The 25236-nt window shown below is 49.4% G+C and overlaps 1 protein-coding gene across 1 annotated transcript in view; it reads left to right on the forward strand.

Moving 5' to 3' along the window:
* The window catches only part of EHBP1L1 (EH domain binding protein 1 like 1), a 42646-nt gene that overhangs the window by 14062 nt on the left and 3348 nt on the right, over positions 1–25236 (forward strand). The window contains 20 exon segments of the mRNA XM_033136136.1: positions 589–767; positions 1917–2071; positions 3949–3984; positions 5312–5403; positions 7451–7572; positions 11814–12057; positions 13393–13569; positions 15084–15253; positions 16134–16182; positions 16941–17020; positions 17022–17104; positions 17107–17163; positions 17166–17219; positions 17779–18007; positions 18009–18056; positions 18058–18335; positions 20180–20195; positions 20873–20925; positions 21116–21189; positions 24289–24409. Coding sequence (XP_032992027.1) covers positions 589–767; positions 1917–2071; positions 3949–3984; positions 5312–5403; positions 7451–7572; positions 11814–12057; positions 13393–13569; positions 15084–15253; positions 16134–16182; positions 16941–17020; positions 17022–17104; positions 17107–17163; positions 17166–17219; positions 17779–18007; positions 18009–18056; positions 18058–18335; positions 20180–20195; positions 20873–20925; positions 21116–21189; positions 24289–24409 — 2317 coding nt within the window.

The raw sequence follows: 25236 nt of genomic DNA on the forward strand, positions 1-25236 counted from the left end.
GCCCAAGGGAATGAGATGCGGCCCTCCAGGCCTCTCTGTCTGGCCCTCAGAATTCTCCTCAGGCCACGCCCCTCAAGCACCTCAAGTGTTCTTGTCTGGCAAGAATGTGGCCTTTAAACCCTGACAAAGCCTCTCGCTTGCCTGGATGGAGGATAGAGAGGTGGGTAGGGAAGTGTAGAAACTAGATTACTGCACAAAGGTAATATTTACATTCAAGGCTCCTCCCACTTTTGCTTCTTGCCCTGCCTACCACTGAGATGTTCCCTCTGGGAGGCTTCCCAAAAGGGAAAGCGGCCCTCAGGCTGGAAAACATTCCCCAGTGCTAAAGGTGGAAAGGAAGTATTTTGACTTGATCCCAGGCAGATGCTGGCAACGAGGGCAATTTTCTGATAGCCGGGAGACATGAGATTGTGGCTGAGTATGGGTTCTTCGTGGCGGGGAGGAGTCATGCAGGGGTAAGGGGCTTGAAAGCAGTGCATTGTGGGAGGAATAAGGGGCAAGCGGGAAGGGCGAGTTTGTGAATATATGCGCGGAAAGGATGTCAGTTGTCCTAAGCGGAAATCGTGACTGTTAACGCCCTCACGCCAGGAATCGAAGGGGCACCGGAAAGTCCTGGCTTCTGTGGATGTGAACCTTAAGCGCTTTGCCAGCACCACGCCCACCCAAGTGGACCTGAAGCTGAATCTGAAGCCGCGGTCGGTGAAGGTGGTGACCGCCACACTGCAGCTCACCCTCTCTTGTGTCTTCCTCCGTGAGGGGAAAGCCACGTGAGTACGGGGAGAGGGGGGAGGACCTTCTCCATTATTATTTTTTTTGACCTTCTCCCTTTTAAAAATGAGTCTATCCTGGAATCCTCTGTTGCCCTCTCTTTGGGGAAAGCATCGTAGCACCTGCATGGCCTCCAGAAGGTCCTTGGTTCAATGCCTGCCGTCTCCAGTTGGAAGGATCAGGTGGAAGAAGATGGGAAAAGACTCTTCCCTACTACAGACCCTGGAGAATAGCTGCTAGTCAGAGCTGGCAATATTGAGCTAGATTGTCTTTGCCAAAGGTAGCTTCGCATCGGAGGCAATTAACTCAGGAGATGGAGCACCTCCTCTGAATGTTGATAAAAATCTTTGGGTTGTGGGGGATGGAAAAGGAAGGCACTTAGCGAGACAGGAACTTTGGAGAGTCACCACTAGACAGAATAAAATTTATTTATTTACTTATTTTGTATACTGCCCTATACCCGTAGGTCTTGGGCGGTTCACAACATAAAACCACGATATAAAAACACAAAATCGAATAAATTATTATTTATTAGATTTACATACTGCCCCTCATCACAAGATCTCAGGGTGGCCCACAGGATAAAATGCAAGGTAAAAAACACAAGTAAATAGTTAAAACAAAACCAACTAAACAACACCTCCCCCTTCCCACAAACACATTTAAAAGGTTGTAGAATATTAATCAGCCAAGGGCCTGTTTGAAGAGGAACATTTTCGCCTGGCGCCTAAAATACATATAATGAGATGCCAGGCGAACCTCCCTGGGGAGGGCATTCCACAAATGCAGAAAAGGCCAGTTCTTGTGTTGCCACCCTCTGAGCCTCACATGAAGAAGGGTCTCAGATGATGAACGCAGAGTCCAGGGTCTGTTTATATGGGGAGATGTGGTCCTTGAGGTATTGCGGTCCTGAGCCGTTTAAGGCTTTATAGGTCAAAACCACCACTTGGAATTGGTTGAAGAAAATACTTGGCTAGATGAATCAACAGCTTCCTATCTTCCTATAGTAAGATCTACAATAACTGGATTGGCATCCATTGTTCAGGGAGCAGGGGAGTCACTTTTGGCCAAAAATGTCCTGGCGAGGGTGGATGACGGAAAAGCAGCTGCCTTCTTGTGACATTCCTTTAACCCTTTCACCTTTGCAGGGATGAGGACATGCAAAGTCTGGCAAGCCTGATGAGCGTCAAACCCTCTGATATCGCCAACCTGGAGGACTTCGCTGACAGCGAAGAGGAGTCAGAGGAAGCCCTGAAGAAGAGCCGCCAAGAGGATAGTGCAAGCCAGGGGGCATCGTCTAAAGGTGGGGGGACCCTCCTGTGCCAGAAACCTCACATTTCTTGGGCCCAGCCCTGCAGACCTCTTTCATCAATGAAAGAGGGATGCCAGCATTTTCCCTCCAGTCTTGGAAGTCGCCCCCTCCGTCTCCACTCCTGGTTCCTGGAACTAGAGCGAATTGTTCCTTGCTAGAGCTTGAATTGGAGAGAGCATGTTGCTTGGGTTTTGTCAAAGTTCACTTTAGTTAACTTGCAGGTGAGCTGAGGTCTTTTGTGGAGCTTTGGCCTGGCCCACCAGCTCTTGGTTTTCCAAGACTCTTTACAAATAATTAACTTGCTGAACCACTGAGGTCTTGCTGTATGTTTTACTTGGCTCTTATCAAGCGTAGTTTGAATTGCCAGTGCCGTTGGTTAAGAGAAATTAATGAAAACACACCTAAGCAAAAGGGTGGCCAAACTCTAAACCCAAGGGTGGGGAACCTGTGGCCAGATGTTGTTGGACACCAGCTCATATCAGCCCCACCTAGCATGACTAGTGGTCAGGGATGATAAAGAGTTGTCATCCAGCAACCTTGGGGTGGGGGGGGGGCTGCTGGTTCCCACTCTCTGGTTTAGGTTTTATTGTTTTCATTATGTTTTGATTTTTCTGTGTATTAATCTTGCTTACTGTCAGCTGCCTTGGAGGCCTGATGTCAGGTAGAAAGGCATCATATAAACAAATAAATGTGGGAGACTAGCACTAAAACAGTAGCTTAACAGTAGCCCTGACCATTTTTCCTGTTGGCTGGGCCTGGTGGGAACTGAAGTCACAAACAACTTCTGGAGGACAGCAAGTTTCCCATGGCTGGTTTAGGGTTACATCTGTGAGCCTTGGGCTTATGTACTTCCCCTTCGGGAGATTGGAATATTTTCCTTCTCCTTCAAACTCACCCAAGCCTCTTTTACATCTGCACTTGGGGGAACTCTGGTTAGTCTATGGCTAGTTCAAACATCAGGATCAAACTGTGGTTTATGATTCTGGCTTCTTCATTATCTATAGTTTAAACTAACCAGTGTTTCCCTGACTTCATACCTATGTAACAGGGAACTTTGCTGAGTTTAAAAGCAGAAGTGGACACTTCCGATTCGTCCCTTGTGGCCATGCCAGAGGAGGAGAGAGGGAAGGTTGCAACCATTGTTCAGTGCAGCCTTGTAAAAAAAGCACATAAAGTTACTAGGCTGCCATTTTACTAGCCTGCTATGAGGCTACCTGCTTGCATTTCCATGCTCTCTCTGGAAGAGGAGAAACATGTAAATACAGTGAAAACCAAGCTGATGGCGTGAACTATCCATCTTCTCCTATCCCACTGCATTTCCATGCTGGTTGTGCTGGGTATACTCTGTACTTCCTCTTCCCTCAGAAGGTCAGGATCCTGAGGATGATGAGAAAGATGCTTCTCTGCCTGAGACCCTGAGAGCCGCTGTCAGTCAGAGCAGGTCATACTGGGATAGATGGAGAGAGAAAAATCTCACTGGGTATAATGCAGGTTCTTTATATTCTGGTGAAATTTTCAGGAGGCTGATCCCCTGTTCACTGTCCCACTTCCTCCTGTTGGACAGCACAATCACAGAATTTCCCACCCCATCAAACATCCATTGGCTTTCTGGACTCTCTTTGCTTTCCTTCTCAAAAGAGATACCGCATCTTTCTTGCCTGGCTGGGAACAACGTTGTGCTTTTCAAAGGTCCCTTTTCCAAATTTATTTACTCATGCATGCCCTGCCCTCTTCCTAGAATCTGCTGTATCATTGCTCGCCTTCCCCCACAGTGCTTTCTCCACCAGTGATTTTGCATTTGCTTCTGCCTTTAAGTCTCTCTCTCTCTTTATTCTCTGTCTGTCTGTCTGTCTGTTTCATCCATTCAGGATTTCTCCAAAACGTGTTGACGGACTATTTTGCAGGTAGGCGTAGGCAGACGCCCAAGGTTTGCTTAGCACCATTGAACCATCGTTTTCATAATCTGGCTGGAACTCAACCTCGTGACTTTCTCCCAATGCATACTGGGGAACTTGTGACATGCTCACAATTGTGGCTGCTTATTTGGAGGGTGTTGCCTGTTGCGGGTTGATTCGCATGCAGCAGAGAATGATTGTGATTGTGTAATGCAGCCTTGCCCAACCTGGTGCCCTTTTAGAGCAAGGCCAGCGAATGTGTTTTAGCATAAGAGGTGGTGTTCTATTTTGTGTGCATGAGAGAGAGATTGCAATCTAAATCAGGGGTTGCCCACATGGTTCCTGTGGGTGCAGTGGCGCCCTTGAGGTCATTCCTGCTGCCCACAAAGTCTCTTGAGCTTTGACTGCCCCCATGGTCAATTAGCAAGGACTTTTGAAAAGTACATACAGCTAAAGGAGGAAGTTGGAAGAGTGGCACTCTTTCCCACTTCCTCTTTCAGCTCTATGGGCTCTTCAAGGCTCGGCTTAACTCCACAGAATCTGGCTTTTACCCAGATCTCTTGAAAAAGCAAAATGTGAGCCATGTGCTCTCTCTGCTGTTCTGCCAAAGAGGGGGGTGGGGGCTGATCTGCGGAAGGGGAAGAGAAGCGAATGGAGGTGACCACAGCAGTCGCTCCAAAGGCCAAATGTCCTCATAGTTGGTGATCCCTCGTCCAAATGATGGCAGTAGTAGGAGAGGAAGGGGACAAAATGGAGAGGTGGGCTGGATTGCAAGGGTCAGTCCTTTGCAAGCCTGTGTTGTGGTTTCATTTCAGTTGGGAAGGGGCTCCAAAGGGTTGAGGCTTCACAAGGTGAGAGGGAGAAAGAGAGAGCAGGCAGCCTTCTGCGAGGGGAGTCCAGGCACGATTAGCAGTGTGTTCTTGTGTTGCTGTCATTGTTGTTTCCAGAGGGATTCTCTAGCTCCACATCTCCTGCATCTCTATCAGGGGGACTAAAATGACTGCAAAGGGACCAGGAAGTTTGGGGGCTGCTCTGGTAGTGTTGGCATTCGGTACAGGCAGTAGATTAAGATTAGAACATGTGAAGAGCTCTAACGCTGGATTAGGCCAAAGGCTGGGAGGGAGGGGGTGCATCTAGCTCAGCCCTCTGTTCTCCCAGTGGGCAACCAGATACCTCAAAGGGAGCCCAAAAACAGGAGCTGAGCACAACAGTAGCTTGTGACCCCAGTGACTGGCATTCAGAGGTAGAAAACTGCCATTGTGGCTAGTAGCCACAGATAGCTTTATCCTCCACGAATTGTATCTAATCCCCTTTATCTCTCCTCCTCCTACCACAGACACTTCACGGGATCTGAACACTCTGGCCGAGGAGAGGAGGACCCGTCTGCTCAGAGCACGTTGGCAACAGCTGCCCCTTCCAGGAAGGAAGGTAAGCGGGAGGAAGGAGTCTGCCTACCAAAGGTTGCTGAGTACCTTGTTCTGCAGGGGAGTGGGCTGGGCAGAGGGGAGAAGTCGGCCACATCCACACCATACGTTGCAACTGCTATTGCACCACTTTTGGCAGCCAAGGCTCCCTCCAAAGAATCCTGGAACTGGTAGTTTGCCGAGTGTTGTTAGGGGACTCCTCATAGAGCCACACGTTCAGGCACCCTTGACAGACTGCAACTCCCAGAATTCTTTGCAGGGGGAGCCATGACTGTTAAAGGGATAGAAGTGATTGGTGTCGATGTGATGCTTTGACTGATGACTGAAGGGGTGCGTTACTGGCAAGGTGGAGAAGCAGATGTAAGGGAAGAAGGGGGTTTCATTTGTGGTAGAGAGGATTAAAAAGGATAAATACAGTGGTGCCCCGCTAGACGAATGCCTCGCTAGACGAAAACTCGCTAGACAAAAGGCATTCGCTAGCGGAAGGCTGCCCCGCAAGACGAAAAGTCTATGGGGCTGCCTTGCAAGACGATTTTTTTTTTTTGGTGCGAAAACCTCCGCGCTCCATTGCCACTTCGCTAGACGAAAAATTCGCTCTACGAAGACACTTGTAGAACGAATTATTTTCGTCTAGCGGGGCAACCACTGTATCTGAAGCGGTCTTTTGCCAGGTCTAGACCCGTGATTGAGCACCTCCTGCTTGCAGGCCTTACTGGGTCCAGCACAGGTCCCCATTTAGCTTGCAGTGGTTACCTTGCAAAAACTATGCCTGCTTCTCCCCCACCTGAGATGTTGTCACATGGGTTGCGGTTGCCAACAAGCATTGGCATCCTGAAAGTGTGCTTCCAGTTGTTTCTTAGCAAGGGAGGCTTGTTGTCACTACCAGTGATGATAGGAACGAACTTCAAGCCTGCTGAGGTCGGCTACATTGTGGAGTGACCTCGTGGGCACTCTGTAGCACAGCCAATCCAGTCAGCACTGATCAGCTCTGACTGCAAGCCCTGCTAGGATCTTCCTTTGAACTTAAGCTGGACTGCGAAGGAAAAATGGGTCACCTAATATTGTGATGGCATCAAGTGATTGGCGAAGTGGACCATTAGGTAAGCCAGGATCCAGCTAGGAAAGGCACTCCTAGCTTAGACCTTCTAGCTCCACATTGTTTCACGGTGTGGCTCTCTAAGGGTCCAGGAGGAAGCCCCAATGGGATGCAGAAGGTCCCAGTTTGAATTCCCAGCATCTCCAGTTAAAAAAGAATGTAGGAATGTAGCAAGCTACCTTATATGGAATTAGACCATTTGTCCATCTAGCACTGTGTTGTCCACACTGGCAGGCAGCAGCTCTCCAGGCTTCCAGGCAAAAAGAACACAGAAGAAAGCATTATATCAGGGAAGATTGCTTTGCAAAAAATGTGCAACGTGTTAGGCAAAACTGCATACGAGACTGTGTCTGTTAGGAGACATTTTGCACAAAATGCCAATGAGTTTTCATTGTTACTTGTTTTTTTAATGCAAACTGATGTGGAAACAGAACTTCAGATGGGGTAAATGAGAAACTGAAAGAAATGGATTTATAAGCTAAGTGAATATAGAGTTAGCAAAACTAACAGCAGCCCATAGATCCCAAACAATCAAAATTTAAAATTAGAATGGAATTGCTTTGAAGAATACATGGAAAATACTGTTCTAAAACAGATATGTTAATATGCATAGATTAAATATGTAAAGTAGATGTGAGAATATGAATAAGTAGGTAAAGCAAAGATGAAAATGAAATCAGAAATGGTTGTTAAGAGATGAAGATTCTTACAAATACAATGAAATAATCAAATAAAATTTAGGAAGTCGAGCCATGGTGGAGGGAGGTCACGGGGGTGGGTAGGGTGTCTTTTTTTGAGTTTGTAGGGATTAATGTAATTTGTGTTTATTTGTTTTTATGGTATTTGTGTTATTTATATGTACTTTTTCAATACTATAAAAAGAACGGAAAGAAATGGATTTGACTGATTTACCCCATCCCTCCCAACACCTGAGCTCTTCTCTCTTGCCCCGTAGCTGTTGCTGAGGTTCCCAAGAGAACATTCGGTGCTGTTCCCAGTGGCACCATTGCCCCCTTGGACAGCCTTCCCACTGCAGCAGAGCCAGCCCCTACCATCTCTGGGGCGGCACCCTTTGCAGTAAGTGGTGCAGAGTGTGTTGGGAGTGTGGGGCACGGAGGGCAAGTGGTGTGTTGCCAGGAGGAGCGACTGCCCCTCAGGAGGCCCGGACACCCAGAACCAAGCTGCGGGGACTTTCTCAGAGTTGGCACAGGCAGGGGCTGAAGAAGAGAAGGAAGAGAAAGGACCCGAACTGCTCCGGGGACAGCTGGCGCCATTGAACGGCACGGATGTTAGGTGAGTGCTGCTTTATCGGGAGACGGGGGAAGTTAGACATCTGGGTCCTGTCGCAGAATTTGAAAGGAGGCGCGTCTGTTTGGGTTTGAGCAATGGCACAAGATGCGACATTGCATGCATTTCTCCTGGCTGCTTGTTTTTCTCTCTGTCTTAATAATCGTCACTGATGGAAGCTTCCTTTTGGATGCAAATTTGGTGGGGTTGGGGTTGTTGTTTTTTAAGAAAAATGGGACTGTGGAACAGAGGATGGGCTTAAAATAGTCCCAGTCCTTCTCTCCTTTCTGCTACAACTTCTATTGTTAAAAGGGTGGGGGGAAATGCATCTCATTTGAGATCCATGTCTGTTTTGGCCCTGGGCTCTGCTCTTGCTTTCATGCTGTCTCTCCCTCCACATCCACACCATAACATTTAAAGCACTCTTATATCATAGCTGTCAACCCTCCTTGCTGTTCCCCATTGCTATATACATAGCTGTCAACCCTTCCTGCTGTTTCCCAATGCTATAATAAGGGAATTTCCCACAAAAAAGGAAAAGGTTGACAGCTATGTCTTATATTGCTTTAACCGTCATGGCTTCCCCCAAAGGATCCTGGGAAGTGTAGCTTGTTAAGGGTGCTGCTGAGAGCTGTTAGGAGCCCTCCTCCTCCCCTCACAGAGCTACAGTTTCAGAATCGCTCATCTCTGAGGCTTCTAGCCCTGTGAGGGGGCCCCTGACAACTCTCAACACCCCAAACAAGCTACAGTTCCCTGGATTATTATTATTTTGGGGGAAGCCATGGTTGCTTAAAGTATTATCATAGCATTTTAAATGAATCGTGCAGATGCCCCTTTTCTTTCTTTCTTTCTTTCTTTCTTTCTTTCTTTCTTTCTTTCTTTCTTTCTTTCTTTCTCATGCTCTTGTTGGACACAGGAAGTGCAGAATCCCTCATGCTTTGTTGTCTGCCCTGATCCGCTGAGGAAGGCGCCCCTATTTATTTTGGGCGGGCCTGAAATGCACGTGGTAGCAAAGGAGCCAAGTGAGACGGACAGCTGCGAGTTTTGCTTCTCCTTTCTTTGGGTGTGAAGGTGCTTGCCAGATATAGCTGCTTGTCCCTGCTACCCCACCCCCAAGGCTAGGAAGAAGTAAGATTGTTCCACTCGCAGGAAGAAAAGAGAAGTTTGCTCGCAGGAGGAACGGGAAGTGAGAGGCCTCTCAGGGCAGGGAGGGCTTGGGGAGAGGGGAATTCGGCTGTTTAGAAGGACGAGGGTGGGGCTAGGAAGGAAGCAGGACACTGCACTGCCCCATTGCAAAAAAAACATATTCCCTCCTCCCCAGCACTGTTATAATAATAATAATAATAATAATAATAATAATAATAATAATAATAATAATAATAATTTATATTTGTACCCCGCCCATCTGGCTGGGCTTCCCAGCCACTCTGGGCGGCTCCCAAACGAATGTTAAAACAATACAGCGTTAGATATTAAAAACGTCCCTAAACAGGGCTGCCTTCAGATGTCTCTTAAAAATGGATAGCTGCTTATTTCTTTGACATCTGATGGAAGCGTGTTCCACATGGTGGGCGCCACTACCGAAAGGCCCTCTGTCTGGTTCCCTGTAACCTCACCTCTCGCAATGAGGGAACCGTCAGAAGGCCCTCGGTGCTGGATCTCAGTGTCCGGGCTGAACAATGGGGGTGGAGACGCTCCTTCAGGTATACGGGACCGAGGCCGTTTAGGACTTTAAAGGTCAACACCAACACTTTGAATTGTGCTCGGAAACGTACTGGGAGCCATGTAGATCTCTCAGGACCGGTGTTATGTGGTCCCGGCGGCAACTCCGAGTCACCAGTCTAGCTGCCGCATTCTGGATTAGTTGTAGTTTCCGGGTCACCTTCAAAGGTAAGCCCCATGTACAGCGTTCTTTAAAATGAGTCTCGACTACATGGCTTTGCTTAGGTGTGTGTGGGAGGAGGCAATTTCAAAGCCTCTATATACCAGTTGTTGGGAATCTCAAGCTCAGGTCCTGCTTTCAGGCTTCCCATAGTGGTGATCTGGTTAGATTAGAACAGGGTTTCGCAAAGGGTTTCCAACAGCTGTGTTTTGGGTTTTTTGGACTACAATTCCCATCATCCCTGACCACTGGTCCTGCTAGCTGGGGGTGATGGGAGTTGTAGTCCAAAACCAGCTGGAGACCCAAGTTTGGGAAATCCTGGATTAGACAAATTTATGGAGAGTGAGGCTGTCTGTGGTCTCCAGGATCCGAGGCAGGATGCCTCTACACTCCACTTGCTGGGAGTCACAAGCAGGGAAAGTTGGTGTTGCGCTCTGGTCCTGCTTGCTGGTTTCCACTGGTCTTCTGCTTTGCCTCTGTAGGGAACTTTAAAACAACAGCAACAAAGCCAAACCCTTTTTGTTGCGAAGGTTCTGGGTTGTTTTGCAAGAAGGCAGACAGTTTGCTCTGATTCACTTTGTGGTAGCAGATTTTGCACGAGTTTTTCCTTTTCTTCTCGTAAGAAGAACCTGGCTACGTGGTCAGACTAAAGGGCTACCTAGTGTCCAGCATCTGGTCAGATGTCCCAGTGGGAAGTCCAGTGGGAGAAGGTTGTGAGTGCAGGACCCCTCTCCAATGCTGCTCCTCAGAGAGGAATGCCACTTCTTATGCTGGAGGGTGTATGTCGTCACCATGGCTAGAAGCCATCAATAGCTTTACCCTCCTCGAACTTGTCTAATCCCACTTTAATATGCCTGTATGGGTGACCATCACTGCATCTTGTTGCAGTGAGTGCCATAAGTTTTAACTATTTCCATAAGCTAGCTGTTTTATTTGCAGCATTTCTTTGCTGCTTCATAACGTAACGTCCTCTGGGCGCTTTGAAAATAAATATGTAGAAAGTGTTTAATAACCTAAATGGATGGGCAGCATAATCCCTTGCATGGATCAGTGCTCAAATTATGGTTGGAGGAAGAGCTATAGAGTCCCATAATGACACCCACAAGTCCCAACTCAGTCATATCATACCCCTCCCTTGTTAGCTTTTAAGAATAGTCACTAATGTAGGAGGTGGGGAGCAAGTTCCCTTTATCTCCCTCTATAATTCAAACACTGGCAGGGCTAGCTTTGGGCAGGGGTCATCTGTAAAAGAACCTGAAGTTCTTCTTATTATTATTATTCTTAATAAAATGTGTGTGCCACCCTTCATCCGTAGATCTCAGGGTGGTTCACAACATAATAAACTTGAAATATAAAAAAAACACAAAACACATATTAAAAATAAGAACAAAAACTCCCACAACACATTTTAAAGGGCATCCGATGTAGTCGTTTGAGTGTGGCTTACAGTGCTTAGATGGGTCTGTTCTACACCATAGGAATGCTCTGAATTAAGAATGGGGAATTTTCCGCCCTCCAGACATTGTGGGTCTCCCAACTCCCATCTTTCCTTTGACTGTGTGGTCTGGGCTGATGGGAGCTGGAGTCCAGCAACATCTGGAGGGTCCTTGGGATGAATAACTCCATCCACAAAGAACAGGGTAGCCAATGGTCAGTGGGGTTGATGGGAGCTGTAGTTCAAAAACAGGAGGACTGCAGGTTCCCTATTGTGTTGTTGAGGTCATTTTTCTGACTTGCGTTCTCTGCCTCTGTCTCTCCTGTTTCCCTACCATGCCTGTCGTTTCCATTCTCTCTGGACTTTTGCACTGCGCTGTACCATTTCCCATGCTTGCTTCTGCTAACCTGCAAAAAAACAAACAAGGCTGCTGTTTCCCAGGGTCAGTCTAGAAGGCAGCAGTGTTGGGGATGTAATGGTGTTGTTTTTGCATGCATGCAACATGCAGGAGTGAAGTGGGTCTCAGAGCAGAGATGGAGAGTTAGGATCTTAAGGGAGAATGCTGGTAGGAACAGAGAGGCTGAGGCGGGAGACAGTGGTGCTCCATCCCAACTCTCACCCAGGAAGGGGTTTGAACTTTTCGTTGGCTGAAGAAAGAATTGTTTGTCTTTTTGGGGCCAATTTCGCAGGACTTTCCTTCTTGCTTGCTTCCAGGCCTGGCGATATCTGGAAACCCAGAGAGCAGGAACCTCTTCCTGTGCCACAAAGGAGGAAGAAGAGCCCCTCAGGGGACCTCCAGCCCGGAGCCCACAGATTCCCTCTCTCGCCTCCGTTGGCACCTGAGGCCCCCCCTGTGCGGAAACGCAGGCTGGAGAAGATGCCGCTGTCCCCAGAGTCTCAAAGCCCCTCGGCAGAGGTGGCCACATCTTTGGTGGAGGGCAGCTCCAATCCCTTCAGCGTGCCCTGTGCCCCAGATGGCCCGCCGGGGAAAGACTAGGCTGCAAGAGCCTGGCAGAAAGACCCTCCTCTCCCACCCATGGTTCTGTGGTGATGTATTTTGCAGAAGACTCAGCCCTCGCTGAACACAGGCCCCTCCTAGTCACCGACGACGCAGAGGTTCATGGGGTCGTCTTCGGATGCAGCCTTCATGGCCTTGTCTCCCCTCATGGGGCCTTCCCCCACGGCTGCTTTTTTTGCAGAAGCAGCAACTAGCACAGCAGGAGATCCATCCCTGTTAGCACTGCTCCTGTCTTGCCTGGTGGGGGTAGCGCTGTGGTGGAGATGGAGCAATGGGAAGGGGGGACATGGACTCCTGGAGATGGCAGCCTGCCTGAGGTACCCCCATTTGGCCCAGCAAGGAGTGGGGTGGAGGAGGAGGAGCAGGGGGGTTGCTTTCAAAGGAGGGCTTTCTGATGGCGGAGCGGGGCTGTGGAGTGGAAAAGATGCCCCCTTTGGAACTGGAGAGGGAGCAGATTGAGGCTGAAACCATCCAGGAGCCATGTGAAGCTGTTTCTGTGGAGGAGGCTCCTAAACAGGAGGAAACTTGGATAGGGGACAAAACAGAGATGGGCTGTTGCCAAGTGTCTGAGAGGCTTGAAGGCCTCAGCCCACCAATAAGCCTTTCCCCTGAAGTGCCCCTGCAGCAGGCGAATTTGTTGCCAGAGGAAGATTTGGCTGGGGTGGGTGGCAGCGGCCTACGAACCTCGCCAGAGTCGCCACTGTCTCCTGCAAAGGAGGGCAGGGAAGAGATGGCAGAGGTGAGCATGGCAGAGAATGCCCATCCCAGTCCTCACTTCCCCACCCAGTCCCGAGAGGAGTAGGGATGTGGATGACAAAATGGCAGCTGCTGAGAGCAGTCTCCAAAGCCCGCCGAAGGCTTGGCGTTTTCAGGACCGGAGGAAGGAGCAGGTGATGGGAGGAATGCTGAGGGGAGAAGAGCTTCCGGAGGGACCTCTCAGGAGGAGACGGCAGAAGAAGAACTGCTCAAGTGGAAGGTATGGCTTCTGAGGATGGAGAGAGCAGTGCAAAGAAGAACGCAGCAGAGAGGAAGGGCCGGAAGGTGTTCTGGAGACGGCGGCAGCAGCGGAGTCGCACAAGCCGGATGGGGACAGGAGGAGTGAGGCGTTGGGCCTGGAATTTCCAGAGAGCAGTGCCCCCAGCTTAAAAGGGGCAGGGCTGGGCCAAGAATGGTTGAAGAGCTGCAGTCCATCAGACAGCGGAGAGGTCAAGGCAGAAAAAGCATCCAGTACAGAGGCAGATAATTTGCCACTGAGGAACAAAGAGCAAGTGGTAGTCTCGACTGAAGCTCCTCACCCCCCAAGTCCTCCATCACCTCAGGGCCCTGCCTTACCTCTCCCAGCTCCCCGCTCCCTCAAGGAGAGGAGTGCCCAGTCCAGCCAGGAAACTCTGGCACCAGTCCCCCCCACCCCGTGGCACAGCAACAGACCTTGGAGCTCAAGGCGAATCCCAGGTACAGAAGGCCGTGCCATGCCATCCTCCTTACTGTCGACAACCCAGGCCAATTCTCTCCCCTGCTTTCTCAATGTGCAGCTAACTCTGGTTTTGTTGTGGGACACTCCCTGCTTTGTATATAAGGAGGTGGTGATAAGAGGGCTGAGGGCAGAGCATGGTGGTTCGAGCCTTCTTGTAAGATACCTTGAAACTATGGGATCCCAGAAGCTCATTCCTTTTAAATGTGTTCGATTCTGGAGCAGTGAGTCTTGAACCTTACCAGTTAAACTGGGTGCGGGATTTGGAGCAGGAAGGGTCCTGCTGAGAGAGAAGAGACAGAGCTCATGATGGCTCCTCCTTTCCTCCTGGGGTGGGGCAGGAATATAGTGTAGAGCAGGAGACCTACAGAGACCCGCTGGGGCTCCCAACGATCATAACATGCTGCAGAGGGACAGGTGAAGCAGCGTGCCCCATGGCCACTGTGGGCAGGTTCAGGGATATTTGCTGGTTTGTTGCTTGCATCCCAGCCTATATAGAAAGCTGCCTTATACCAAGTCAGACCCTTGGCCCATCAAGCTCAGTATTGTCTGCAATGGCTGGCAGCGGCTCTGCCAAGATTTCAGGCAAGCAGGGATTTCTCCCAGCCCTATCTAGAGATGCTGGGGATTGAAACAGGGATCTTCTGCATGCAAAGCAGAATACAGCCGTCCTGCATGTATATACACGTGTGTGTGTGTGTGTGTGTGTGTGTGTGTGTGTGTGTGTGTATTTCTGTCTCTGTGTCTGTGTGTTGGTTTCAACAAGCTCAGTAGAGCAGATTGGCCAACAGTAACATATCCCACACATGGCAGTACACAATAGTAAAATATTGTCAATGCCATGTCGTAAACAGTTAGGTGTGCAGAAAAGAGTAACAATAGTAGGCAGAAAAACAATAGAATTCATTTTTTAAATGCTCAATGCATCCCAAAGGCCAGGGCAAATGGAAAGGTCTTTTACCTGGTGCTTCAATGTGGGGAGCACCTGAGTGTTATTTGAAAGGGAGTTCCATGATCGTGTGAGTGTGTGTGTGTGTGTGTGTGTGTGTGTGAGAGAGAGAGAGAGAGAGAGATGAGAGAGAGAGAGAGCGAATGAATGAAACAAACGAATGAATGAATGAATGAATGGCTGTGTTGCTGTCCACCCAGCAGAAGCTAACGCTGAGACAATGAGCTGAGCATTTTGAGCAGACCTTCATAGTTGCATATCCATCTTAACCTTTGTCTTGAACAAGCATACTGAAATGCTGATAGACCCAATTAGCAGTGGCTGGATGGCATGCAAGCGCCATCTTCACTGCCGCTTCCCCAGGCATTGTCGCTCCCACCAGCCTCGGCCAATGTGGCTGATAGCCAAGAACGATGGGAGTTGTGGCCCAGCAACACCCCCCTGTGACCTAGAAAGTTTTGCCACGGGTGCAGGGAGGGAGCTATCTGTGTCCCCTCACCAGACCCATGACCAGCTTCTTCCCTCCCCTACCCCACCCTTTTTTAGGTTGACTCCCCCACCAGCCCATCGCTTGTGAGTTCCAGCCAGTCCTTGCTGGAGTGGTGTCAGGAAGTGACGGCAGGCTCCCGGGGTGTCCGCATCACCAACTTCACCACGTCTTGGCGCAATGGGCTGGCGTTCTGTGCCATCCTGCATCACTTCCACCCAGAGAAGATGTGAGTTGTTGTCTTGAGTGCAGAGCTCCTGTTCTGATGGGAGCCCATGGTGGCGGCTGCACGGCTGTTTCACTGTGGTAGAGAACTGATACGTAAGGGAGCTGTCCTGATGGCAGACCCAAAGGACTAGTGTCCCGCCTGTGGCTCTTACAGTTAACCTAGTTAAAGAATGTTGTCTGGATTCATTATCTCTTCTAGAAGGAGTAGATCAGTGTAGTGGAAGTGGCCTGCCTTCTATCGAGTCACACCATTGGTCCAGCCAGTTCTGTAATGCGTAGACTGCCTGTAGCAGAATCTCTCAACCCTACTTGGAGACTCCAGGGATGGGACCTGGGACCTCCTCCATTGAAAGCCCCTAAACTATGGGCCTTCCCCTTGAATTTATAGCATTTGCATGTTCCAGAAAGCTCAACAAATCTGCCTTTGTGGGGATGCTGCAGGAAATGTGAAGAACTTGGGAATCTGCCTTAGAATCATAGAACTGTAGAGTTGGAAGGGTCGTCTAGTCTTGCAAAGCTAGGCTTGCAGGGGACCATGAATGCACCTCAAAGCCGGCCAGCCAATGGGTAAAGGTTGCTCCAGTGGTTCAAAAGGCTTTGTTGGAAGGTGGGGAGCCCCCTGTGAATTGGGTGGGGAGGAGGGTGTCTACTGGCCTGAGCAATGAAAACATCCAGAAGCATAGGGATAGAAAGAGATCAAGGCACCTGGGGATAGGTTGTTTTAAGCAGAGGTAACGAAAAAGGTTGGGGGTCATTGTGGCAGTAGGGCCAAGTACGGACAGTGTGGTGGTGGTGGTGATAGAAAGTTTTGGGGTCCCAGGTGATCCAGGTCAAAGCCTGCTCACAGACTTTATGCTTCTCCCCCCCCTTCCCATCTCCAGCAATTACGAAGCCCTGGACCCGCTTGATATCAAAGAGAACAATAAACTGGTGAGTCTGTAGCTCCAGCTTTCCTTGAGCCAGAAGAAATTGCGCCAGGCTGTTGCGTGGACATGCCTAAGAGGGACGTCTTAATATAGGAGGTCCCAAGGCCTTGTTGGAGAGAGGTTCGCATCCTTAGCTGAGCTATTGAGTTTCTGGGTGGCCTTAAGTCCAAGTTACTCAGCCTAGACTACCTCACAGGGTTGTTCTGGGGATAAATAATTCAGAAAACTCTGGGTGGCCCAGAATGAAAAGGACAGGACAGGTGCAGGAGTCCTCTGTTAACTCAGCCTAGACTACCTCACAGGGTTGTTCTGGGGATAAATAATTCAGAAACTGGGTGGCCCAGTGAAAAGGACAGACAGGTGCAGGAGGCCTCTGTTTCTCTCATCCTCCCACCTGTAAATGGGTAAGTGTCAAGTTGGTGTAGTGGTTAGAGTGTTGGCAGGTTGAGTTAAAATCCCCACTCAGCCCTGAAGCTCACTACTGACCTTGGGCCAGTCACTTACTCTCAGCCTACCTCACAGAATTGTTATGAGGATGAAATGGGAGAACTATATATGCCACCTTGAGCTCATTGGAGGAAAGGTGGTACACACACACACACACACACACACAAAAGTTTTTTTAGCCCTTGAAAAATGCAGTAGGGGAGGAGGAGAGCATGATGTTAATAAATAAAACCCTGCTGTGGAAAAAGCCCTTTGCTTGGGAAAAGGCTTCAACAGGCTCTTGAGTTCCTCTCTTTTCTCTTCTTCCGTAATCAGGCCTTTGATGGCTTTGCCTCACTGGGGATCTCCCGGGTGATGGACCCTGCCGACATGGTTTTCCTGACTGTGCCCGACCGCTATCGTCATGACATACCTATGCCAAATCCGGGCTTTTTTCACCGGGCAAGAGCTGAATGTGGTGCAGTTTGCCGCCAACAGCAACCAACCACCTACAAGGTGGGCAAATTCGACACGGACTCGTCTGGCTCCATTGATCCCCCGAATTCTACTCCCAGCACCTCCATGTTGCTGCCTCCCAGACAGAGCAGCCTGGGGGTTAGGCGCAGAGGACTCTGGGTGGCAAAGGCCTCCAGCACCATGCCAGAGGAAGGCCAGAAGCAAAGTTGGATGATGCTGCCCCCGAGCATTCTCAGAGTGAGGAGAAGGCAGGTGTTGCAAAGGATTCTGGGAAGGCAGCTGTGACAGAGGACAAGGTGGCGGAGCCAACAGTGCTGAGCCGCCACAGCTTGTGGAACTAGATCGGGCACATGAGGCGTGAACATGGCAGAAGCTGACAAGAAGGGAATTGTCAATGGCGCAGCTGTCAAGCCAGCCGATGAAGCCACACCGGAGCCCCTCAGAACTGTGGACTGTAAAGCTGAGGGTGCGAAATTCTGATGAGAAGGCTGTGGTGAGAGTACTGCAGACACACAGTCTCTTCCCACTAAGGCGGAGGCCTCCCAATCTGATGGGAACACTTGTTAATGGCGCTGAAGCCGATTCAGCCACGGAACGTGGGGCCGGTTTTGAGGCCCAACTGGATTCTAGGACTGAGGCCCCGAAGCCTGGTGAACAAGCCGTGGCTAATGGCACTGAGGCCAGTCAAAACCCTGAACAGCAGGAAGAGTCTCTGCTCCGAGCGACTGTGAGACTGCTGCCTCAAAGCCCGATGGGAAGCTGCTGGCCAATGGGGCTACTCTCGCTCAGGGTGCGGAAGCAGAGGCTTCTGGGACAGAAGCTGCGAGGCCTGAGGGGAAGCCGCCCACCAGCAATGGGGAGAAGCTGGTTCCCCCTCCGCGGCTGAAGCGGATTGCGTCGCGGGGCAGCATCGAACGCCCCTTGCAGCCGGCTTTCCACAGGGGGCCAAGGCCCGGTAGCCCCCCCACGCTCCCACTGCCAAGTCCACCTTCGCCCATGTGCGGGATGCAGACCTGGTGAAGAAGCGGCGCTCGCGGCTCAAAAGCGAGTCCCTGTCCATGGATGAAGGGGAGCCGGGCAGCCCAGTTGAGGACCCTGCCAGGCGGCTGGCCATGGTGAGTGGAGCTCCCAGGAAGACACTGGACAAGTTGCTTGGGCGCGTTGCCGGGTTAATGTTGCATGGCTGCTTTTTTATCGTTGCGCTTCTGGTTTTGCTAACCCCTTGCCCTGCTGAACTAAGAGCTTTTAGCATGGGTGCTTGATCTAGGCGGGTCTAACCTAGGCTTGGCTTTGGCCCAGCAACTGCTTCAGATCCAAGCTTTTGGCTTTGAAAAACGCTGCTGTGGAGAGAGTGCTGCTGGGCACGTGCAGAGTTGCATTTCCCTCAGCACAGCCAAAGCTGCCATTTGGCTTCCAGGCACCATTGAACTCTGACACTGGTTTCCTGCTTTTGAAATTTGGCAGTTGCTTTTGATGGACAGGTTTCAAGAACTGGGCCTTTTTGGCTGTCTTTTGTAACAGCTGGCCTCCTGTCATCATTGGCCATTGGCTGTGCTGACTGGGGCAGATGGGAGTTGCAGTTAGGCAACATCTGGAAGAGCTGCAGGCCTCTGCCCTAACCTGATTTTCTGTTCTGTTTCTCATTGGTGAACGGGTTGTTCTGTGTGGTTTTTGCTCTGTCCACGATGAACCAATAACAGTGTTTGCATTGAAAGCTTAAAATTTTATGTGCCTCACTTTTGAGTTGTCCTGGTGAACTACTAATCATTTTATTAATTAATAAAATAAAAACTTCTTTCTCTCCGTACTTGGGGTATGTGTGTTTGTGCACGATATCCAGCCATTTTAGACGGCAAAGTGAATTCTGGTTCCACAACTATCAATCTGCTAGGCTTTCAGGTGCCATGAGACTCTCCTTTGTTCTTACCGCAACAGAGAGCACATCTGCTTTAAACAGTCGTAAAGGTAAAGGTAATGGACCCCTGGCAGTTAAGTCCAGTCACGAACGACTCTGGGGTTGTGGCACTCATCTCACTGGCCGAGGGAGCCGACGTTTGTCTGCAGACAGTTTTTTCCGGGTCATGTGGCCAGCATGACTAAGCCGGTTCTGGTGAACCAGAGCAGCGCACAGAAACGCCATTCACCTTCCCACCAGAGTGGTACCTATTTATGTACTTGCACTTTGACATGCTTTCGAACTGCTAGGTTGGCAGGAGCAGGGAACGAGCATGGAGCTCACCGCCCGTTGTGGGATTTGAACCGCCAACCTTCTGACTGGCAAGCCCAAGGCTCAGTGGTTTACACCACAATGCCACCCTTAAACAGTCATGGCTTCCCTCAAAGAATTCTGGGAGCTGTAGTTTGTTAAGGGTAATAGAGTTGATAAGAGACACATACACACCCCACATTCCACTCTCAGAGCTACAGTTTCCTAGAATAGTTTCACAAGCATTGCTATTCACAGGGAACTCGGGGAACTGTAGCTGTGTGAGGGGAACTGGAGTTTTCCTAAGACTTTCAGCACCCTTAACAAACTACAGCTCCCAGAATTCTTTGTGTGGAAGCCATGACTGTTTAAAGTGGCAGTGCAGTGCTTTAAATTTATGGTGCAAGTGGCCAGAATCTGTTTTAGGTATGTCTTGTGCAGGGCTGGCATTGGGATTGGTATCATGATGCAGCTGCCAAGGCCTACACCCCTGCAGAGGGCAGACTGTCGATTCTCAGAGCCTTTTGGCCCAAAAGGAAGTGGGTGGGGGGAGCCATAGAGAGGCCATCTTGATGGAAACCTGGAGCCAGCACTGATTTTCTGCTTCCCAAGTACGTGCCTTTTATGTGTGCTGCTTCTATGCTTGGTTTGCTAATTTTAGTGCAGGCAGCTAAGCTGGATGTACCTGCTGTAGAATAGTCTGCTAGTAATGGGCTGTAGGTCATGTTTCCATCTCCAGTTCAAAAGATCAGGAAGAAGGTAATGGGAAATATACTCCCTCTGGCAGACACCCAGGAGAGCAACTTCCCCTCAGAGCAGACAATATCAGGCCAGGCGGATAAAAGTCTGACCTCTCTCCTTTAATGCCTTCCTCACCTCTCTGCATTTGCAGCTGATCAGGGTAGATGGCAACCCCCCCCCTCCCAAAGCTGGCTGGTTTCTGCTCAGGGCTTGCTCGCTTGCCAGCCATCTCCATGTTTCCATGTTCTTTTTGAATGTGCTATCGCATGGTGAAACGGTGAAGACCATACACCTGTCTAGGTGAAAATGCTGATCGAAAACTTGCAATTTCTCACTTCCAGACGTTGCATTAAAACAACTCCTGTTAGCCCCAGCAAAAATGACCGATGGCCAGGGATTATGCAGGTTGTAGTTCAGCAACATCTGGAGGGCCAAAGGTTCCCCACCCCCTTAGGGCAATACTACCCTGTTGTTTGTTTAAATGTATAAATTAAACACTTGCTCTGTTGCTCTGTAGCAGCTTGGAGCCTCCATATCTTGGACTCAACACCTGACAGATGGGAGTTGTAGTCCAAATCTTCTGGTGCATACTGGATTTGGGAGGTTGGGGTGGCAACACATGGTGCCCTCTAGTTGAGACTCCAGGTCTCATCAGCCTAGCCAACATGGCACATGGCCGCAGATGATGGGGTAAGCTCCCACAACATTGGGGGGCCGGAGAGGATGCAGCCTCTCTACTTCCGTCTCCCAAGTCTGTTCAATATTTTTCAAAGATGAAAGTTACATGACTCAGTTTGCTTTGCTAAGACCCACTTTCCTCTCTCTCCCCCCCTTCCTCTCCCAGGATTGTTAGCGATGGGGGATCAAGACCCCGACCAAAAGTTCACCGGCACCCAGGTGAGTTTGGATCCTTGCCGGAACTAAAGAGGTGGGCGCCTTGCTTTTTCCTCCATCTCCCAACTGTCTCTGAAGGGTCCCCTGCATAAGCAGGTGCTCTGGTCTGAATACCCCTTCTATCTACCCCAGCCCAACAAAAAAAACCTTGTAATTCAATCAGCCTGGTTATCTCTGGCTCTCTTCTTCACAGCCCCTCCAACTGCTACCTCCCACGAACTGCCCCAGGACACCAGCCTGAAGATCAGCACCAATGAAGAGATTCCGGTAAGATGTGGGAAGCATTGGGCCGCTTGAGCTTAGAATTGCTTTTGGAGCAAGATCTGATTTAAAACGAAACTGCCTCATTTGAAAGCAGCCTTTCTCTGATTAGCAGCTGCTTCAGCTGGTAAAAAAGGCGCACCAGAAAAAGGAAGCTAGTCCCCTAACACCACAGATTTTATAAAATACACATTCCCCCCACCACCAAAAAGAGGAGACTTTGAATCCTAAAATCTGATCCACCTCTGCCCTCCTGGGTGTCCCTTTTTTTGCCTGGCTGGGGGCTCTTTAACAACGGCATGAAAAGCATGAATAACTGGAGACTATTTGCAGCTATTATTAACCATTTTGTTAAACATAACTAAATGGAGCCTCCATGTCCTAAGGCAATCTACCTCTGATTTCCCAGATTATGGGGCCAAACCGTAGTCAAAATTCAGCTCCCTGTGTAGTGTCCGAGCTTCTCAGAAACATTGGGCTGACTACTGCTGCATATAAGTGTCCTGATCTAGATAAAACTTTGGTTTAACTCACCAGAGCGATCCTCCAGTAATAGGAGACGAGCAACATATTTAGACTAGGTTCTTCTTAGCTGCAGTTGTGTTGGGCAGCTCATTCAGAATCCTAAGGAACTTGGCTTTAACACTTGACAAGTTTCTAGCTCTCAAGGAAGGTGTCCAAGAGCACAAGTCCCTGCAGGAAATTGCATTGTCACAGCATGACTGCTGTGCTGCACAGGAGGCCGTTTCAGTTCCTACCCAGACCAACCATGTTTGTAGCGAGTGAGTCATCCAAGTTCCTTTATTGGAAACAGAAACCTCAAAATACCCCATATGTGCCCAAAGATGGTGGGGATGTTGCCACCATCTTACGAGGAGGGGTTTTCCCCCAGGGGAGTCGAGTGCTGTGTGGGTGGGTGGCAGCAGAGTTTGGCATCGTGGCATATGGCATATGGCTCTTAGTCAACTTCCATGCCTCCTAAGGGCCTCTTCCCTGCTAATTGGTGCTGGAAGCAGACCAATTGCCTGCCTCCCCCAACTCCCACCAGTTATGGGTGGCTATTGGCTACTATGGTTGCATTCTCCCTCTACTGTCGGAGGCAGTTGCTGGGAGTCTCAAGTGGAGAGGAGAGAGCTTTTGCACTCATGTCCTGCTTGCAGACTTCCCATAAGCATGGAGAACGCTGTGAGATCAAGTTGCTGGACTAGGGCCACATTCACACCATATACTTAAAATGCTATGATACCACGTTAAACAGGAATGGCTTCCCTTAGAGAATCCTGGGAGCTGTAGATTCTTAAGGGTGCTGAGAGTTGTCGGGAGACCCCTACTCCTCTCCCAGAGCTACAGTTGCCAGAATGGTTTAACACTCAATGTCTCTTCATGGGGCTTCCCATCAGATGTCAAAGAGATAGTTATGCAACTTTCCTTTGACACCTGAAGGCAGCCCTGCATCGAGACACTTTTAACGTGTTCTGTTCTGTTATGTGATTGTAGTTGTTGCTGCTGCTGTGTTTTTGTATACCCTGTTGGAAGCTGCCCCAGAGTGGCTGGGGCAACCAAATCACATGGGTGGGGTACAAAAATTACATTTGCTCTGTGAGGAGTCTCCTAACAACTCACAGGCCACTGAAGAAACTACAGTTCCCATAATTCTTTGGCTGAGGGTATGACTGTTTTAAAGTGGAATCATAGGGCTTTAAATGTAGGGTACACATGTGGTCTAGATGAGCCTGTTGCTTAATCTTGCAAACTTGCTCTTGCATTCTTCTGGTTGCCTCTGGTGTGGGGGGAAATCAATTGCTAATTTCAGGAGCCGGGCTTGTGTGAAATGTCCCTTTAGTTTTAAGATAGCAATTGTTGTTGGTTGGTTGGTTGTTCATTACCTGCCCTTTGCCATCTGCCACTCATAGCTGTTCTAGAAAGCATATGAGTAACCCAGGAGAGATTTGGGTAGCTAATTCTACTAACTTATTTTTCTAGGCAGTTCCTGGTCTCTCCTCTCTTTCTGCGTGTTACAAGAGAAGGGCCTCGTAACCTAGAGGCAAATCTCATGCTTTGCATGCAGAAGGTCACAGATTTAATCCTTGACATTTGAAGGATCTCAGGTTGCAGAGCTGGGAGAGACGCTATCAGTCAAAAGTAACTAATACTGGGCTTGATTGATCAATGACTTGCTTTCCTACTAGGCTGCTTCATCTGTTGCTCATAATGTGCTTTACTGCTCCTTCTTATGAAAATGTCCCAAGCCTGCAAAGCCTCTCCTCAGAGAATAAGAAGCGTCTGCTGGACCAGGCCGGTGCTCCAACTTGTCCAGCATCCTGTTCTCACAGTGGCCAGCCAGTTGCAGGACCCAAGCATGAAAGCCCTTTCCCCTGCTGTGGTTTCTAGCAACTGGCATAGCTGCCTTTAACAGTGGAGACAGAGAACAGCCACCTTGGCTATAATAGCCATTGGTAGCCTTCTCTCCCATGAATTTGTCCAATCCTCTTTTGTTTTTTAACTAGTTTTTATTAAAAAAAAATTATTGTTACAAAACAAACAAGTACATATAGCATCTTCTTTTTCGATTCATAGTCTTAACACCATCTGAGTTGGTGGCCATCACTGCCCACAAAAAAAGTAGATTTTACAATGAGAATAAGTTGCACCTTCTTCATTTTTCTACAGCTCGTTTAAATTGGCAAAGCACTGAACAGCCTTTGTGTGGTTCCCCCCCCTCCTGCTCACAACCACCCTGTGAGGCTGGCCACTGTTGTTCCAATTTTAGATTGGGCACCTGAGGTTGAACCGGAATGCAAACTTGCCCAAGGCCACCCAGTCACCCTGTGGCAGAGGTGGGACTTTTAACAACCAGGTCTCCCAGATCTGAAAGTCACACTCTCACCACTAGGAAGCAGATTGGGATAATCCGCAGGTAACAAAGCAAGTTTGAATGTCCTCTTGTATAATGGATCTTGTTTTCATCTCTAGCAAGGTGTTTATGCTTTCTGGGATATCATTTCTGTAGGCAACAGTCTAGCTCTTCCCTGCCCCAGGGTGGTATTCACGTCCCCCGTCCCAGGACAGACACCACCTCTAATGACTGCTGTGGTTTCACCCTAGAGATTCCAAGACACCAGCCAGTACGTGGTTGCTGAACTCCGGGCTCTGGAGAATGAACAGCGGCAAATTGATGGGCGGGCAGCTGTGGTGGAGAAGGACCTGCGGGGCCTTATGGAATCAGGTAGGAATACTGGGGATGGGAGCCACAGCTCAGTGGTAGAGCATCTGCCTTGCATGCAGAAGTCCACAGGCATTGCCAGGTAGGACTGGGAAAGACCCCTGCCTGAAACTCTAGAGAGGGGGCAACCTCATGGGCGAGAGTGGGCAAGCCTGCAAAGACCTTCCCCGCATTTTGCTGCCTCTGTGCTGAGTGCACAATTCCTGCCCATGCAAAGTACATTCCTGTGATGGGGAGGAAGGTGGGAGGGGGAGGGTAAAGCCTCCCCTTCCTGGGCGCACCCTTCCTGTGTTTCTAAATGCCCCTGCTCACCCCAGGCCCCACCCACAGGTGTCCAGTGACATGCAACACCCCTACAAGCCCGTCAAGCACTCATCCAACCTCACATGTAGCCAGTGCCGGATTTACGTATAAGCTAAACAAGCTATAGCTTAGGGCCCTACTCTCTTAGGCCCCCCCCCAAAAAAAATTAAAGGAAAAAGAAACTGGATGTACATTTCCAAAATATAAGATAAAAACAAATAAAATAAAACCTACACACAGCAACAGTGGCAAATAGCTTTAGATACCTATTAGGTCCACAAATGACCATATAGCATATATTCAACACAAAAAAACAGCGACAATTTGTTGTTGACAAAGGACAGCTGGACATATAAAGGGCCGCATTAGCTTCAGTAGCTTAGGGCCTCATCAATCCTAAATCCAGCCCTGCATGTGGCTCTCGGGCAGGGACTCATTTTCAGCATTGATCTGTGCTGACAGCAAGTCCCTCTAGCACAGCCATGAAAGTGGGTTTGCTATCAGTGCTGATCAGTACTGAAAACGAA

This window comes from Lacerta agilis, chromosome 17, assembly GCF_009819535.1.
Source record: "Lacerta agilis isolate rLacAgi1 chromosome 17, rLacAgi1.pri, whole genome shotgun sequence".
NCBI classification, from domain to species: domain Eukaryota; kingdom Metazoa; phylum Chordata; class Lepidosauria; order Squamata; family Lacertidae; genus Lacerta; species Lacerta agilis.